This window comes from Notechis scutatus, chromosome 1, assembly GCF_049901735.1.
Source record: "Notechis scutatus isolate UNSWTSFEM ecotype Mainland chromosome 1, rNotScu1.2, whole genome shotgun sequence".
Lineage (NCBI taxonomy): Eukaryota > Metazoa > Chordata > Lepidosauria > Squamata > Elapidae > Notechis > Notechis scutatus.
The window spans coordinates 198,692,104-198,711,447 of NC_142009.1; the positions used below are offsets into that span (position 1 = coordinate 198,692,104).

Sequence of the window (19,344 nt, forward strand, 5' to 3'; positions counted from 1 at the left end):
AAAGATGCTTTTCTGTCATGCTACTTATTATGCAATAAAGGTTATGTCTGCTTGTGACAATGCAAGCACGTATCCCAGATGCAAGAATTTTTTAATTACATGCTCATGCATTTTTTGGCTACAAAGTGTTAAGAAAAAAAGAATCCTACTCCAAGAGTAAATTAGAAACAATAAAAGAATACGACAATTATAACATTTTCATTAAAAATTTATAAACAGGTTTCCTGATTTACTTTCATCGAAAATACATGGCCTTTTTCCATGTCAGAACATTTGTCAGGATTTGGCGACTCCAGGCTAACCTGACATGCAAGATGATCAAAATGGATTATGTAATCTTTTCCATTTATTTCTATTGATTTTAATCATGATAAAATTCATCAGGGTGGGCTGGGAACATGGCACCCGAGGAGAGGTGGTTAAATGAAAAAAATTAAAAAAATTAAAAAGTCTAACCAGGAGACAATCTGTCATTTGCTTAGGAGGAGAAGGAGGAAGAGGAGGAGGAGGAGAAGGAGGAGGACGAATGTTGTAGCAGCAACAAAACATGACAGTGACAATATCCATTATTAATACTGCATGACAGGCTTCTCTTTAATTTGTCCCAGATATAAAGTTAAGGTCAAGAATTCATATCATTTCTTAAAATCGGAGGTTTAAGAGATTGTTTTAAACTTTTTGTAATCACAAGGAAAGAAAAAAAATCAAGGAAAAAGGAAGGTAGCGGGGGGTTGGTTCCGAGCTAATCAACTTTATTTCCGTAACTGCCACTAACATCAAAATGCCAACGAGTGGACCATTTTAATCAGTTTTATTGATTCATGCTTTCAGATCTTATTCAGTTAAAAACAAGGCACATTAAATACATCCTCTTATTGCTCTATAAATGCATGCAGCTCATTCTGTATATCAAAAGTAATAAATAATGGCAATAAAACACCAAGACAGTTATAAAAATGACAACCCAGCCTCAAACACAGTATTTAACAGTCCAATCCTGAACAATAACCCAGCACAATACATAAAAGTGCCAGATGGAAAAACATGCGGTATATGTATATGTATACATATGCATATATGCATAGATATATGTGTGCTTACCTATTCATACACACACACAACCACTAGAGAACTGTCTGCTCCTATATTTCTTTGTTTTCGAAACAATTGTACAGTAGTATCACACCAAATTACTGTTATACAAAAAGGACCTTTGTGCTTCCTATACATTCATATATATTCCCTTCCAAATATACAAAGAAATACTATCACAAAGAAACCAAGTAGAGAGTCTACTTTTAACTGAAGTGAGCCAATGTAAAATGATGTAGGGGAATAATACTTTCCCTGCCCACAGGAAGCAAAGGGATGTGTCGGCTAAAACATCTAGAGTTCAAATCAAGGCATAAACGAAATCATGGCTTCCTGATCAGGGTGCGATGGCGTCAATAGCAAAACATGGCAGACCTTTGAAGAGATGTTTGCTGGGCTAAGGACAAACATTAGACATTAGTCCAACCTCTGGTTATCCGAGAAGTCTATTTGTAAAAGTGTGCACTCAAATGCTCATTAAAACTCTTCCCTAAGAACTGTGGTAGTAGATCCTTAGTACATATCAGTCCCATGATCCTCAGCCTCACAACATTTTGGGTGCTTGCTTAACCCTCAGTGTTTCAAATGGATGAAGTGTTTCACATGGACAAGATGGACTTGGATCTCTTAGTACCTGCCCATTAATCTTTTGCCTCAAACTTCGAAAAATGTTGCATCGATTATTAATTAAATGTGTAACAACCGGCATCTCGACGTCTTTTCTGGACCTCTCCATACTTCTGCCATCTTAGAAAAGCTATCTGTAATAGCTTTTTGTTAAGGTTTGACGTTTTTTGTCCTAAGCAAAACGGAACACATTGAAAAGTGCTATGTAGAAAGCATCTAATATACGTTGGTGATGTGAGGTGAGGAAGGAAGAGAAAGATCCACCACAAAAATACCCCAACTCTGTGTTCGAAGAGAGATCTCCCAGTGCAGGCCCAGTTTAGACCTGTATTCCAAGTCATTTTGAAGTGCTCCAGGCCTAAAGAGGATGAGAATCTTGCTTTGGCTTCTACCTCTACTCTTAACCTATAAAACAAAGGGCTGACATTTCTTGATCATAGCGGTAACTTAAATGGGAAATGGTCTACAGAGAATTTTGCTAGAGGGCGTTTTTTAGAATACTACCTTTTAATATCTTTTATGAAGACCTTGCTCCTTTCCCCTCGATGCTGCCTACATTTCTAAACAGAAAATAGGGGTGCTTCATGCTAATGGCTGGACTGTTTTTACACAGCAACATCTACTTCTAACAATAGATGCCCTTAATATATTCACTTTTTGAATATCGAATAAGTCTGAATTTTAACTTCATTTTGATATTGAGACCTTATAAAGGACCAGTTTCTATAGATTGCTCTGAAGAGTGAAGAAATGCACAGCACTGAAATGCTAAAATAAGTAAATGATAGAATTCAGATCTGCAGGTTTAAGTATTACAACTCTTACTGATCTATAAATTGCATTAGAATATTAAGTGTTATTAAAACCTGTAACAAACAACAAATGAACAAGGCTATCAGAGGTACAAAAATTTCCACAGTCACATGACTTTGTTCCTTTAGGTTTGTTATTTTGCTACAATTTCATTTTCCAGATAGCAAAAAAGCAAACCTACTGATTTCGCTATTAATTTATCATTGTACTCTATAAGGATTTTTACCCTAAAAACTAGGGTTTTTACTTAAAATCATTTTAAATAATAACGTTAAAGTTTTTTTGAAAAAAGAAAATACTGTAAAATTGAACCAGCAATCCTAGCAAGAAAGTAGTGTAGTTTTGCTTGGTATTTTCTTCGCTATTTTTCTGAGGAGTTATGGGGCACCTATCACAAATGAAGTCAGAGTTTTAGAAACCTTTTTCTTAAAATTCCTATGGAAACTTACAGAGCAAAGCCAAACCACTCACATGATACAGGATTTAGTTCTCTCTTTTTTTATACATAAGATGTACCAGGGAAGGAATGGCAATTTCTTGCTGTGGTAAAGTAACAAGAACTATTTGATATGTTTATTTTCTATTTTATTCTGGCTTTTTGGGTTTAGGACATTTTAGAAGAAATAAGCCCCGCATAGCCACTTATTAAAATACAATTGTATCACTGCAATTCCTTGGTTGGACATCACACTTCTATTTTGGGATACAGTCCATGAAAATTCTAAATGCAAGCACTCTCCTCCATGATAAATCACTCATTTTTATGGCATGCACTTTTTAATAGACTGTGGCCATTATAAAAAATGTTTGTACCAAAGTTCTAGGCAAGCGATGAATATTTAGCACAATGTACTTCTCTGAAAGGGTGGGGAGGAAAAAAAAAATCTGGAGGTTTAACAAACAAACAAAAAGTCCATTTTTAACATATGAAAGGCATGCTGGCACCGTCCACTTTTGCCCGGCTAACGCATCAAAAGGCAGAAAGAGAATGGAGAGAGGGCCCTATTCATGTAGAAGAGGAATTATTCTTGCTTCTGTATAAATGCCAAAAAGAAAAAGAAAAAAAAAGAAATCTACATTCATGTCTGGTTATCACCTGGGATCCCTTGCCCTGGTTTGAGTGTTCAACTCCCGGGATTAGCCCCGGGAAGGGTGGGGGGGTGGGGGGCAAAGGTGGACAATTCCTCCTTTTCATGGTCTTGTTGGCCATGGATTCTAGAGAAAGTCAGTTCAACAGGCCACCAGTCAAGTAGACTCTTTGCACAAATGTAAAAAGAAGAGCTGCGCAATGTGACTTTCTGCACAGTTGCTCAGAGTGAGGAGAAGCAGAGACGTCTGAAAGCAGTGGAATGTTTTTCAGCGTTGAAAGAGGCAACCAGGGGGACACACCTTTTTGTGAGCTGTAAGCCCCCCCCCACCTCACAGTCCACCACAACTCCGGTCCACTGAAATCACTTCCCGTTGATGAATGTTCTCTTCAGCTGTTTTCATAAGTACGGCCAGCCGGCTTCCGGATACGTATCCCTTCTGAATAGCAGTCATGAGCTAAAGAGACAAGATAGAGAAAGCTTTGAGGTCAATATACTCTTGTGTCACTGCATTATTAGACGATACCTTTATCTCCACATCCTTCCTTAGAAGTCTTTCGTTATAATTTGTCATATCTCTACCAACTTGACGTTGGGTGGTCCAGTTTTTAAAATTTTCAACATTATACATGCCCCAATGACTTGAAAACTCCTTCATTCCTTTAAATAAAAGATTGCAAAGGAACGACCAAGATATAGCTGGTCCATCTACCTGTTTGCCAGAAATGGGAGCAAAAAGAGACACTCTTTTTTTGTACCCTCCCAACCACCCTAAAATATAGAATCAGTCTCTGTGTTTATTTCTTTTTCCCATTTTCCCCATCCAATCCGGTATTCCTTTTGGGTTGTTAACTTCTGTTTTGTAAAAACTAAAAGGTAGGGACTGATATGTAAACCATTCTGATGTACATTTTTCCTCCCCTCTCCGGAACAACAGAATAAAAATGGTTTCAACTACAACAGCAGAAACAGCAACATAAATACATCTTTGGACATCTTTTTAAGGAAAGACAGTTCCACAGAAATAAGACAGCAGGATAAACAGTTTTCACTTCTAACACCAGCCTTCTCCTATCTGGGGCCCTTCCAGATGGATGGGCCAATTCCCAGAATTCCCAGCCAACATGGCCTCTGCCGAGAATCCTAGAAGTTAATGGCCACATATTTGGAGGGCTCCCTTACGTTGCAGCCAATTCAAATAAGCTCCGTCTTAAACAAATATGGCAATCTTTCCAGCATCGTACTCTCCCTAAGGAATTTGAGGAGAAGAAAGCTAACAGATTGGAGAGCAAGCCTGGAGAAGGTTGAAACGCAGCCATGAAATGAGACTACTGCTCTTAAAAATATTTAAAAGTATATTTTATACTTTGGGAGCCTTGCAAATAAATAAGTGATGAGCGTACAATTAGGTGAGGTGTTTTGTTTATAATTGGCATGATTTAAACCGTACAGCAGATTTTTCAACTGCTCTAAAAAAATGTTCAGAGAACAGGCTGCTCTTTCTTTTTCTTTCTTTCTTTCTTTCTTTCTTTCTTTCTTTCTTTCTTTCTTTCTTTCTTTCTTTCTTTCTTTTTCTTTCTTTCTTTTCTTTTCTCTTCCTTCCTTTCCTTTCCTTTCCTTTCTTCTCTCTCTCTCTCTCTCTCTCTCTCTCTCTCTCTCTCACACATTTCCGCATTTAGATTCAACAGTGCTTTTATCTGCAGCCCATCTTGAGAGACAATTACCGTTTTCCTTTGCCTTGATCTTGTTTGTTTAACGTGACATGCAGTGAAGAAAAGGCTGACATGGACCGAAATCCCCAGCATTAATTTATCTCATGTTCTGCATTCATCATTGCCACAGCGCAGGAAGGACCTGGCAGTCAATTGAAAAACCTGACCAAGAAAGGCTCTGCAAAAATAAACCTGGCGAACAACTGAAAACAAATAAGCAGCTGCTTGCATAAAAGGAGTCAAAGGGACACTTGGAAACATTTTGCAAGTCTCTCTACAGCCCTCAAACGTGTATCATGCCACATGGGAGTTTTTTGAGGAAAAAAAAACCCAGGCACGTGCTCTTTTGTTCTACTTCACACTAAATTATCCCCTCTGATTCACAGAATAATGGAACTGTTTATAGGACAAGTGATACCGAATAGCTCAATTCCAATGTCATCATCAAAGCAGGACAGTTTAGCAATAAAAATGTAGGGCAGCCTCTTGCTGATACCTCTTTCTTCCCTACCCTACTCACTAACTTCCTGTCTGTTTATCTATCTTCTCCTCCCTTTCCTGGTTTTTGACAACCACAGACTGCCAAATCTAGAACTGGGATCACTAGGATTACTAGTGATTATATTTTTGCCTCCGAGGTGGCGTAAGAAAACCTACTTCAATCAATGAAGATCTTAGCAAATGGACAGATTTATAATGAAAAATGTAGTCCTTCATACAGTCAGTCTCCAATCTATTCAGGGTTGTAGAAGTCAATCCAAACATCTCACATTGTGACCAATAAGCAACTGGAAGCTAGAGCAGATCTTTCAACGCAGTCATAAAATTATGGCAGTATTTTATACCATTTAGTAGCTTAGCTGCTGCATTGTACACCGTATTGCCTAGACTTGCCTTTTGTGAAATGGGTGGTCATATTAGTGTGAGACATAAGTAAATAAAATCTTGCACCAATTGTAGCTTTCCTACATTTTTCAGGTATAGTCCTATGTAGGGCATATTCTAATATCGATGAGGTGTAGTCAAGGTATAGATAATTGTCACCAAATTGCCAGGGAAAAGGGTGTTGGTACTTACCTGACACGCCCGTTCTCTTTGAGCTGTGAAGAGCATCCAGTAGTGGGAGGTGCTTCAGTCTCTGCATGTCTAGGCTGGGCTTAATTTGTGGAACGCTCCTCCTCTTCCACGGGACTCCTCCCCAGCGTTCCCCAGTTTTGGCGAAGACGAGAGAAATAAACGCCCTCGTCCTCAATGCCCTAACAAATACATTGGCTGAAACAGGACCCCACCAGACAGAAAAAGGGTGGGGCTGGATGCTCTTCACAGCTCAAAGAGAATGGGCGTGTCAGGTAAGTACCAATGCCTTTTCTCCCATGAGCTGTTCAGAGCATCCAGTAGTGGGACATACCAAAGCTTGGCCTTTCCTACGGGAGGGACTCCGTCTGGCCTGGAAACCCCTCCTGGCCCCTGTGGACCCGTTGCAGAACACTTCTGCCAAAGGAGGTCTCAGCGGATGCAAACACATCTATTTTATAATGCCTAATGAATGGCGATGGAGAGGCCCAGGTTGCAGCTTGACAAATTTCAGTTATTGGTGCCTGTGTGGCTCACGCTGCCGATGTTGCGGCGCTCCTTGTTGAATGAGCTGTTATGCCCCTGGGCACCTGCAGTGATTGAGTCTGATACGTTTTCGCTATTGCGGCCTGTAGCCAACGGCCTATTGTAGAAGATGAGACCTTGCATCCCTGAGTGTTGGGCTGAAACGACACAAATAAGGCTTCCATTTTTCTGAAAGTTGCTGTGCGGTTAATATATATTCGCAATGCTCGCCTCACATCAAGCCTATGCCATTGTAGTTCCAAGCCTTGGGATGGTCTGGGACAAAAATTAGGAAGCATCAGCTCTTGTGCCCTATGAAAAACTGAGTTTTGGGAATAAACGTAGGATCAGGACAAAGGACCACCCGGTCAGAATGGAAAACACGAAGATCTTGTCTGATAGACAAAGCTGCAAGTTCCGAAATACGACGAGCAGAAGTGATCGCTACAAGGAAAACTACTTTATACGTCAGAAATTGGAGACTTGACGATTTAAAGGGTTCAAAAGGGCCCTTAGTGAGTGTGACGAGGACCTTGTTAAGGTCCCAGGTGGGATAACCGCTGGAGGGCGTAAATTTGTGGCTCCTTGAAGGAAACTCCGTATGCGTGGATGATGGGAGAGAGATAGTAGACCTTCACAAGTGAGAACTGACGCCAAGGCCGCCACCTGTCTTTTCAACGTATTAGGTGATAGTCCCTTGTTAAGCCCCTCTTGCAAAAACTCTAGGATTTGAGCCACAGATGGAGAGATGGGATCAATTCGAGACTTGGTACACAATTTGCAGAAACTGGACCATGTGGCATTGTAAATGCGAGTTGTTGAGGGGCGTCTGGCAGTTTGGATGGTGGCGATAACTCTGTTGGAAAACTTTTCACTCTTCAGATGACTCCGCTCAACCTCCAGACGGTCAGGTGCAACCATTGAGGGTCCAGATGTTGAAGGGGTCCCTGGGTTAGCAAGACCCTGTCTGGCGGAATTCTCCATGGTGTTGATATGGATAGACTGCGGAGGTCTGCAAACCACGGCTGTCCAGGCCAGTAAGGAGCTACTAGAAGCAGCTCCGCCCTCTCATCTAGCAGTTTCTGGATGACCTTGGGAAGCAGTGGAAGTGGCAGGAATGCATACAGAAGTCCCGGGGGCCAATGACAGCGGAGAGAATTGAAGTTCTCTGCTCCTTGTGAGGGGTACCTGGAAAAAAATCTCGGGAGCTGAGCATTGAGGGGAGAAGCGAACAGGTCCACCACCGGCTGTCCAAATGTCCTGACCGCCTCTTGAAACAAAGTCGGATGGAGGCGCCACTCCGATTGATCGATCGTGGCCCTGCTCAGCCAGTCTGCCTGTGTATTTGACAGGCCCAAAATGTGCTCTGCTCTGATGGAAAGTAGGTTGCTCTCCGCCCAACAACACAAGCGCTCCGCTTCCCGCATGAGATGTTTCGACTGTGTGCCCTCCTGTTTGTTTATGTGAGCTTTCGCTGTTACGTTGTCGGTCAATATTAGTATATGCTGATTGCGTACCTGTGGAAGGAAGCTGAGGAAAGCCAGGTGTACTGCTCGAAGCTCCAGCCAGTTTATGCTGCACGACTGTTCTATGGCAGACCAGCGGCATTGGGTTGTGAGCAACTGAACGTGCGCTCCTGATCCAAACAGGCTGGCATCGGTGGTGATGGTAAGTCTGTGTGGCTCTTTGAAGAGGCAGCCTCTGTTGATGACTGGTCTGGTCCACCAGAGGAGAGATATGAGGACCTTTGATGGTACCTTGACCTTGTATTTGGAGTTGCTTCGGCTGGAGCGCTGGTACGGGAGCAGGAACCACTGGAGGGATCTAGTGTGGAGCCGGGCCCAAGGGATGATAGATATACATGAGATCATCTTGCCTAACAATTTTGATAGTTCTGCTAGGGACACCCTCTTAAGACCCCTGATCTCCTTAACTAATTGCTGAATGCTATTTAGTCTATCTGGTGACAGGTAAACTTTGCCTTCCACCGTATCTATGACTGCCCCCAGATGGGTTAACCGAGTCGATGGTGTTAAATGACTCTTTTTCCAATTTATTGAGAACCCGTGTTGTTGTAGGGATTGTAATGTGTTCTGAGTATCTCTGACTGCTTGATGGGCGGAAGATGACAAAATCAAGATGTCATCAAGATAACACTGGAGTCATATGGGGATATCACGGAGATGAGCAGCTAGCGCTGCAAGAACCTTCGTGAAGGTCCTGGGGGCAGAAGCTAGTCTGAAAGGAAGGGCCACATATTCGAAATGGTGGTTATTATAACAGAATCTCAGAAATTTATAGTGGGAAGGCCGAATAGCAATATGTAGGTACGCCTCCATCAGATCTATGGACGTAAGTACGTCATCCTTTCTGATGCAAAGTAAGATAGATTGCAGGGTGTGCATTTTAAACTTGTGATATACTAAGAAACGGTTGAGACGTTTCAGATCCAATATTGCTCTCCACCCCCCCGAACTTTTGGGAACAATAAAAAGATGTGAATAGAAACCTCATCCTTGTTGATTGGTATGTCCAGTAGATGATGTATAGCTGTTTCCATAAGATTACGTTTAACCAGATCTCTGGAAACAGGGCATGACATGAAAAAGTCTGGGGGAGTGGATTGAAACTCCAGCGCAAGACCAAATCTGATCGTGTCTCTGACCCAGGAATCAGACGTTGAGGAGTCCCATTGGTCCGCGAATAATTTAAGGCGTCCGCCAATGGGAGCCGGGTCCGGGGAGTTATCTTGGACGCCGGAAAGACCTATTTCCTGCTCCTCGAAAGGATCTCTTGGATTGGCCACCCCTTCTGTTCCTATCCCCAAAGTTGGACCTCTCTGGCTGCTGCCCTGGTCTGAAAGATGGGGGTCTCTGGTATCTGGGTGAGAAGAATCCCTGATAAAAGGGCCGAAAGGATCCCCTCTGAAAGGACTGAGGGTTTCTAGAATCTGACTTCCAAAAAAGGGAAGGTAGAATTTTCTTTTTCTTTCAAGGGGTTTCGATTAGCAGCGGGTCGAGGGCAGGGCCAAAGAGTTTGTCTCCCACAATAGGAGATGAAGCCAGCTTGCATTTGTGCTTAATGTTCACTTGCCAATGTTTTAACCATAGTAAGCATCGCGCTGTGACATGTGAGGTAATGGCCCTGGCTGAAAACTTGATCGCATGATGAGTTGCGTCAGCTGAGAATTCAGCAGCTGCTATAAGTTTTGCAATATCTTGGTGTGCTCTAATGTTGGAATTAGGGACATGCTCCCGTAAGAGACGGAGCCACCTGAGAGAAGCACAGGTAAAGAAGGAAGCGGCCGTGGCCGCTCTGATGGCCCACACGTCAGACTGATGGGCCCTGCGTAGGGCAAGCTCGGCTCGTTTTTCCTCCAGCTTTAATGCCTCCGGCGCTTCACTGGGAATGGAGGACGAGGACGCTAATCCCACTATAGGTTCGTCTACCTCGGGAGTATTCAACAATTTTGAGAAATCAGGGGCCAAATTAAAATATTTCCTGTCATATCCAGTGGGGGCAGGGTACACTGCTGCAGACGCCCACTGTTTCTGTACCAGGTCTGAAAACATGTGAGGAACTGGAATCACATCTGCCTCGACTACTGGTTGGTTGAAAATTAGATCTTCTGGTCCCACTTCTGAAGGAGTTGGAGTGGTAGAAGGGGTCAACTTGTTCAGGCGTGCAATGTTTTTTTGCCTTAAACAAAAGTTCCCCGCCGCGTGCCGAAATGCCTCCGACGGCTTCACTTTGTGGCTAAAAGGAACAGCGGGGGAAGGGATGGAAAGAATTCTTACTGCTTTCCACACCAAGATGGCGTTCTGAGGGGAAAACTCAACGATACGACTCGGATGAGAGCGAAAATGCCCACGCCGCTATTGCCGATATAGAGAAAGGCAATGCGGAATCACAATGGCAGGGGGTAAAACAAGCAGATTGAGGGGGGGGAGCTCGGAGCAATGCCGAAGCCGCCCGCCGCTTCAGGCATGAAACAGCGCTGCCCGAAAATGCAAATGATCTCCGACGACCAGATAGAGAGAGCTAACGTCGGGAGATCGTAAAGTGATTTGGAGACTAAAAGCCTGAAAAAACGAACTGGACTATATCCAAACCTGCTGAATAATACTCCTGTTTCAGCCAAGGAAGAACAAAAAGCACTGCCTATCCACAATGAGGCTGAGCAAAAACTGGGGAACGCTGGGGAGGGGTTCCGTGGAGGGGAGGAGCGTTCCACAAATTAAGCCCAGCCTAGACATGCAGAGACTGAAGCACCTCCCACTACTGGATGCTCTGAACAGCTCATGGGAGAAGGACCCTCAACATCACTGTGTAAAGGTGTCGAAGGCAATTTGCTAGCAACAAATTCAGTGGATGAAGATCAAGGAGCACTCTTAGATTGCATAGATGCTCTTTTCAATGAGGACCAAAATTTCAATTCTTGATTAAAACTTTAAACATCAATAGTCACACACAACATTTACACTCTTTCAAATTCTGCCAAATAGGTTGAGAGATGCTTGTCTGCATTTAGAAAGTGTGTTTCTTCAACAGAGGACATTGTTGGCTCTAGCAGGGTAAATTTCCCTTCAACTTACATTGTAGTGGTTTACAGACTTATTTTTTTTTAAACCTCAGTAAAATGATTTTCTCAGAAGAAAATGTAAATTATTGTTCTTATTGCTGATGATCCTGCTTGTGGGTATCACTCCAATTCAGGACAGAACTTCAATACAGGCTACAATTATTTATATACATGCTGTTTGGAGAACTCTCCAATTGTACAGTTATAACAAGTTTTGCCAAGTTTTTGGCACCATCTGGAGACTAATTTCTATTCCTAGAACTTAGAGGTGAATTTATGCTGCTGTGCCTCTTTTCTTGTTTTTACAGGTTTTTTTAAACTGCTACATTTTATGCAGGCTTATTGTTTTATAACCCATTTTAACAGGTGATAAATTTAAAAATAGGAGTGAAAAACAACACTGACAAAAAACCTGATTGAGCAGAGTCAGAAAAGGAAGGTGAAAATTGATTGTTACTTTTTTTTAAAGGCAGAAATTGCTGGAGCAATTCAAAATTTAAAGTGTGGATTAATATACTCGGAAACCAAAAATGCAACATTCTGCCCAATGCCATACTAGCACTAGATACAACTATACTATAGGAAAGCTCCCCGAACTGGCTATAACCACTGAACATTCCAATGCTGAGTAGCAGCACTATGAATAATATCCACAAGTGGGATTAGGAGCAACTGATTCTATACTTTCCTCTGATTGGATAATTACTGCTATAAGGAATCCTTCAAAGATTCCCAATGCAAGACCAAGGTCAACTTTTAATAAAGTCTGACAAGATAATAAAAGTAAAGAACCTTGATTTCAAAGCCTTCCTGGCTTTACCTCTAAGACTTCCAGGTGGTGATCTGAAATCATTTTACCATTTTTATTTTGGTATTTGAGGCATTTCTCCCTCTTTCATACTTCTATGACAATACTGTGCAGGTACTGCAGAGGCCTCGCACCATAAAATCAGCTCAGATTAAACATAGGAACCTCTCTCCTACCTGCCCTAATAGCATCATATCTGGTATACGTGCAAGTTAACAGAACTAATATGGGATGCAGCATAAAAGGTGTATGTTATTTAATAGACATACATTTGGTGTGTGTTGTGTTCTAATGACAGAATGCAATTCATTTGACTGATTGATTTCCCCTAACCAAATCAAAGAAATACTTTCCATTTTGTAACATCTAAGGTGTGATTTTCATTTTTGAATAATATCTGCCAGAAATGAATGCCTGTACACTTTCACTTCCAATATTAATGAACTGAATATTATGAGTATTGCGAGGGTTTTTTAATACCATTATATTAGATTGATATAGATATACGTGTATAAATTAAAAGAAGTACTCACTTGTAAAAACTCGTTGAGTTCAACCTGCCCATTTTTGTTCAAATCCACTTCATTCAAAATCTCATGGAGTGCACTTTCATTAATTTGAAGGTTGATGCTCTATAAAATATATGAAAAGGAGAAAAAAAACCTGACATGGCTGGATTAACAACACACTATTAATATCATGCCAGGAAATTCCAATGAATTAAAAAATAATAATAATGAAGTAAAATGTTACCTGTAGCACACTCTGCACATCCAATATAGTAATAAAACCTTTGCCTTCTTTATCAAACATGTGGAATCTTTTTTTATACCTGCAACACAGATAACGCATGAAAAATCTATACATGCTGCATAAGCAGCTTTAAACCAGCAAAGAAAAACCTGACTTAGACGGGTAAAGGATTCTCAACTGGCTTGATCCATGCACACCTCCACTCCTGCAAACAACCTTCCTTCTTATAATGCGATTCCTTTCCACTGCAGAAGCCAAAGGGATGCTATATATTCCTTGCTTCTAAACCCAAGGACGGCCAAATCCAATCTTAGCATGGACAAATTAAACAAATCTAAAGTGAAAGGTGGGAAAAGTCTTTTGCCTATAGGATGTGACTCACTAGACAACTACCTTGCTTAGCAACAGAAATTTTAGCAGCAGGCTAAAAATAGCAATAGCACTTAAGACTTATATACTGCTTCACAGTGCTTTACAGCTTTCTCTAAGCGGCTTACAGAGTCAGCACATTACAGTCAACAATTTGGGTCCTCTTTTTACCCACCTCGGAAGGATGGAAGGCTGAGTCAACCTTGAGCCTGGTGAGATTTGAACTGGGAGACGGTGAGTTCAAATCCCACCTTAGCCATGGAAACCATCTGAGTGAAACCATCTTAGCCATGGAAACCATCTTGGGCCAGTCTCTTTCTCTCTCCCTCCCCCTCCCTCCCTCTTTCTCTCTTTCTCTTTCTGCCTAATTGTGGGGGAAATAGGTGAAGGAAGGTATATGTTCACTGCCTTGAGTTATTTGTAAAAATAATAAAGGAAGGATGCAAATGAATAAAGAAATGGTTTTAATGGTCTCTACCTTTTTCTGATCCAGGATAAAAATACTATTATGTTTGAATTTCTCAAGAGAGGGGATAATATCATTCAAATATACCAAAGGGGAGAAAAGGGACCAGGATATGGGCAAATACACAAATCAAGCACAACTCAGCTTGCAGGGCTGAGGTTATTTCAGATACCTCCTATGATACATCCAAATCCCTGGAAAATTAAAGTAGTAGCCATTTGCCCTGTGTGTAACCGTTACCTGTCGATATCTCCTGGGGATAAAGTGATTTCACTCCGATCCGTCAGTTGCTCTGACCGGGCCTTGTAGCCCATTTCATAGTACAGGAACTTTTTCGCCGTTGCGAGCTCTTCCTAAGAGGGGGAGAGCACACGATCTGAGCTCTAGGGTAACAGCAAATATTTACCTTCTGAATTTCTCCTTTGCTGGAATGTTTTATTGGCTCCTTTCACTTTAATTATAATTGCCGGTCCTTAGAGGAATATCAGCAGTTGATGACCAAAAAGTGCTTAAAGGTGAACAAGGTAATTAAGATTAGGCAGCATTTCATGCTTCAGATAGATCACTGGGTTGGGTTGTACAAGTGTTGATTATCAAGCGATAATTACCCTGGGAGACGTGCAAGGTAAAGAATTTTTTAGGGATGTATCGTGCCCTTCATCCATACAGGCAACTCACAGCGATGTTGCACTTGCAGACAGAAGGGCTGAGAGAGATGGCCTTTCAGTTTTAGCACAATGGATGCCCTAAGTGAGAAGTCTCTGGGTTTAATGCATTTTGTTCTTTTAGGCTGATGGCACGTGCTGATTATTCTCTTCAGGCAGCAAGGTAATGATGGAGCCTATAATTTGGAAATGGCAAGCTCCGCTCCTCCCTTCCTTCCCTCCCTCCTTTCCTCCCCGCCCCCTATTAGAAGCTCCCAATGGTTAACATATAAAACAAATATTAGAATCAATACTTAAGAGGGGTCTCCAACCTTTCAGGCTTTGTGGGCTGGCAGTGGGAGAAGAGGGGGTGGTTCCGTGCACGCCTCGTGCGCGAAACTGCATTTGTGCAAGTGTCAGGAGCACGCACCCGCTTGCGTAAGTGGAGCTCCACGTACAAGTGCCCACTGCGTGTGCAAATTGCGCTTATCTGCCGCTTGGGCGACATGGTTCTGAACGGGCCGTGGCCTGGTACTGGGGCCACAAGCCCAGGGGTTAGGGACCCCCCCGACTTCAAAAAGCAATAAAAATGTAACAAGCAAAACAAATTGAATCACAAATCAGCCGTTTGACTCAGTAAGCGGTATGATGCTCCAGCCTTCCTCAAAACTAATGAAGAGCTCAGGCCCCTCACCGTGCAGGGAGTCTGTTCCAAGAAACCTGAGCGACAAAAGGAGTTGGCTAGATTCTGGCTGACAGCCAGATGAGCTCATGGCAACTGTAGGTGAACCTCCTCGATGATCTCAGTAAGCAGAGAGGGTCATTTGGAGGAAGGCCATCTCCCTCTTTTATCATTGTCTGCTTTACGCTGCCTTTTATGCTCAAAATCCTGCGCTTGAAAACAGGCACCTGTAACTCAAAGCAGCTCTCCAGCTGTGACGAAGGAGCCCTCGGCACAGCATGCAGGCTAGGTAAGATTGCATCTTTTATTTTCAAAAGACCAGGAATAAGACCCAAGAACTCCGTTTCAAATACGAAGGGTTTTTTTTTTTGTTTTTTTTTAGAAAAATAGTACTTTGCAACACCAGTTATCTCTCTCATGTGGAAACCAGCACACACATTGCTGTCTCTGTGAAGGGCTTCTCAACAAAACCTCAATGCTACGTTTGTGGTTGTTTGCTTGGGAAAAACATAGGTGTGTACATGTGTGGGGGGGAAGGAGAGCTTTGGTACTTGGCCGGTAACTTTTGTGCACTCATTTCCTTACTTTAACCATATCTGCACAAGGCAGGGCTTTGGTTTTTCTACAGATACATGTGTGCTGTTTGTGTTGATAACAGAGTTCCTGCAAAGTGTGTGTGTGTGTGTGTGTCTCCCATATCTGCACAAGGCAGGGCTTTGGTTTTTCTATAGATACATGTGTGCTGTTTGTGTTGATAACAGAGTTCCTGCAAAGTGTGTGTGTGTGTGTGTGTGTGTGTCTCCCATTTCTCAAAACAAGACTGTGTGGTAGAGCTGAGCAGGGAGATTGGCATAGTTCACACGTAACTTTTTGAACATCATTTGTCATTTATGCCTTAGCAGGATCTGATCTGTACATTACAGTAAGAAGAAGTGGATCGGGCTTCAATGTTCACATTAAGAACCGCCAACCCCAGTGGTGGCTAGTGATACATATGGACAGTGCCTTTGATGGAGCCCACAGCATTCAGTGAACTCTATGGCTGAATGTTTTTTTTTTTTTTTTGCAAATGAGCCGTCCCTTACTTGGTCCAGACACGTGAACCCTTATGCAGCCCTCGGTTATTGTGAAAATTATTCAAATTTTCCACCAAAGTCAAATAACTTCTTGGAAAGGTTCTCGTAAGCCAGGGGCGTCAAACTTGCAGATGTGTCACGCGCTGGCCACTCCCACCTCTTTGTTTAGCGAAGGGGAAACAAGTTGAGATACAACACGTGACGCATTGTCAAGAGTTTGACACCCCTGTCATAAGCTTTCTAGACTATGAAAGCAGGAGCCTCTTCAATACCTTCTTCTTCTGTTCACTCCATCTCAGTTTCTTGCCCATTATCTCAATGATTCTTGGTAAGGCTTCATCGGCAGCTTGGACATTCAGAAAAGCCAAACGAGTGCGACGAGCAATTATGTCCACTGCAGTGCAAGCATATTCACCAACGGCGTACTCAATCTAAAATGTTTGAAAAGAATAACCGTTTCGGTTTGAGAAATCTACACAAAAGAAACGCAATGCAATGTAACCTGATGTTGGGATTATTTACTACCATTTTTACTCTAGAACTTATTTATCCAGGCTACTTAACCAAACTTTTCACCAGTTGCAAGAGGCCTCTCTCCCCATTCATCTTCTTGGATTACAATGCTGATGTACCCGGAGGAGATGATTTAACCTCATATCTAAATATCTAAACCAGCGGTCCCCAATCTTTCCAGCTTTGCACAATGCCCGCAGAGGTGGGGGAGAGAGAGAGAATGATTCTGCATGAGCGGTGGAGGTGCGCAGCTCCATTTTGCAAGCAGTGGGCACACGCATGGAGTTTTACAGGCACACAACCCTGCCTGCCACTCGTGCAAGTGGAGCTACATGTGCGTGCATGCGCTTGCCCGCTGCTTGCGAGGCCTTGACTTGAACAGGCTGCAGCCTGATACTGAGCCGTGGCCTGGGGGTTGGGGACCCCTGATCTAAACTTCTCCAATCTTTTACCTTCTGCCAAAAAATGCAAGAAAGGGGAAGGAAGAGAAGCAGCAACACGAAACGTTTCGTACCTCTGATTCGATATATGGAAACTCTGAGACAAGGCGTTTCCCAACGATAGGCCACCTCTTCCCAGTTACCTGGGCTAGTTTTGCCACTTCAAAAGCCTTGTCCCCAAATGTATTTGCAAGATGTTGAGCCACCTGTGGAATTGAGAAGAGGTTAAAGAGACTTGATGTCTTTTGGAAGAGAACGCCATCTTCTTAGGAGTCATCCTTGAAAGCTCTCCCCTTTTCTGTGATTCAATAGCCAACCCAAGATGGTATCAAAGGCAAAAATCCAGCAAGTCCAGAACAATAATAAACATGCAGTCTACGAATAATTAAAAATTTAAAAAGTGGTCAATGACATGATTTATAGATAATTTGATGCTCTTTCATTAAAAAAATTCCCTTCTTCTAATGAACTAAGATCTGTAATGAGCTGATAAGGCAACATATGAAGAATTTTGATTAAGGTAATCTTTTGCCACTATCTTTCCATCCAGTGTTTCTCTCATCATCTCCTTGCCTTCTACAATAGCCTTTCTCAATCACCTTTTCTCTTTTATCCCATTTCTCTTTTGATTGCTTTGCTGTCCTCAGAGCACTCACCAACTGGCTGTAGAGGGGATTTCCACACAGAGTCACACCTTGAGGATTTAACTTGCTCTCTATGGTCTCCATTTATGTCACAGTTCACATTTATGTTTACAGAAATCACCTCCACTCATTTTGGGTGAATTATTCCCCTGCCTCTATTCCGGAGGTGTCAAACTGGTGGTCTGCAGGCTGGATGTGTCACACACAGGCCACTCCTACCCAGGCTCCGCAAAGGGGAAAAATGTCACGATACATCACGTGATGGCAATGTGACACCACAAGTTTGACACCCGTGCTCTACTCCATACTATTCAAGAGGATGGAACTTCAGAGAGAGCCTTTACAGGCAAACAAGCAAGACCACAAAGTTCCATTCCATTCATACCCTTCAGCCTAGAATTCCGTAGATTTAAGTGGTTCTACTAACCTGAATAAACAGCAAACTCACCTCATTTTCGAGTCCATAATCTTGAACCAGGCGGATATAAAGGGTAGGGCTCCAGCCCTCTGCACCCTGCAGGAGTAGCCCTACAGTTTTACAGGGACTGGCCTGAAGGTTATGAGATTTTACTGCAGCATCAATGGTATCCTGGGCCATTGAGCGATAGGTTGTCCACTTCCCACCTGGGAGTATCAACAAATATAGATAGTGTACCAAGATTGATCCCTTAAGCCTCTATTTAAAAACACACAGACTAAAATTTTAAAGAAAAAGGTCTTCGAATAAACTGTTTCTATTGTACAGGAAGACAGGCACCTGCAACCCTAACACAACACTACCCTTACTGATGAGATCTGTCATCCATGTTATTTAGAAGGCATCAGTTTTCCAACTCTTCTTCTAGTGTTTCAGAACTGAGAACCTCAGCATATCTATCTGACCAGCTCCCTTCATATCACTAAGAAATAATTCTAACAAGAAAGAAAGAAAGAAAGAAAGAAAGAAAGAAAGAAAGAAAGAAAGAAAGAAAGAAAGAAAGAAAGAAAGAAAGAAAGAAAGAAAGAAAGAAAGAAAGAAAGAAAGAAAGAAAGAAAGAAATTAAAAATAACACCCTAGTACCTGCAATGGTCACAAGGCCGCTGTCACTAACATGCACAACGTGATTTCGAGATATGGACTGCGTGTCTTTAGAATTGGGATCTGTCACAAGGGGACGAATCCCACTCCATGCTGCCAGAACATCTCCTCTCCTCACTGTAGTAGATAACAAAATAAGGAGAGAGAGAAAAAGAAGTCTTGTCAAAAATACCATCTCAAGAAAGGATTTCAAAATAATATATGATTTAAATGCGGTTTGGTTAGTAAGTTTTAAATTTAAAATGTCATCTTGGGGAAACAATAGTGTCAGTTCCACAAAATTTTAATGAGAAAAGGCAATGTGAGAGAGAGATACAAATTCAATACAATTCCATCTTTTGATTCAATTAAACAAATA

At 42.1% G+C, this 19,344-nt stretch overlaps 1 protein-coding gene across 7 annotated transcripts in view; it reads right to left on the reverse strand.

The window, feature by feature from the left end:
• GPD2 (glycerol-3-phosphate dehydrogenase 2) overlaps positions 1 to 19,344 on the reverse strand; it is a 116,130-nt gene that overhangs the window by 2,280 nt on the left and 94,506 nt on the right. For 4 of the 7 annotated variants that reach the window (XM_087949953.1, XM_087949951.1, XM_087949954.1 and 1 more), the window contains exons 10-17: positions 18,969 to 19,103; positions 18,357 to 18,532; positions 17,339 to 17,470; positions 16,584 to 16,742; positions 14,150 to 14,262; positions 13,075 to 13,153; positions 12,855 to 12,953; positions 797 to 4,077 (exon numbers count right to left, since the gene is read on the reverse strand). In XM_087949953.1, the coding sequence (XP_087806079.1) occupies positions 3,952 to 4,077; positions 12,855 to 12,953; positions 13,075 to 13,153; positions 14,150 to 14,262; positions 16,584 to 16,742; positions 17,339 to 17,470; positions 18,357 to 18,532; positions 18,969 to 19,103 (1,019 nt within the window). In that variant the 3' untranslated portion in view covers positions 797 to 3,951. Of the gene's footprint in view, positions 1 to 796; positions 4,078 to 12,854; positions 12,954 to 13,074; positions 13,154 to 14,146; positions 14,263 to 16,568; positions 16,743 to 17,338; positions 17,471 to 18,356; positions 18,533 to 18,968; positions 19,104 to 19,344 lie in introns of those variants that run through there. The other 3 variants (XM_087949956.1, XR_015746536.1, XM_087949957.1) reach the window with 3 other exon arrangements.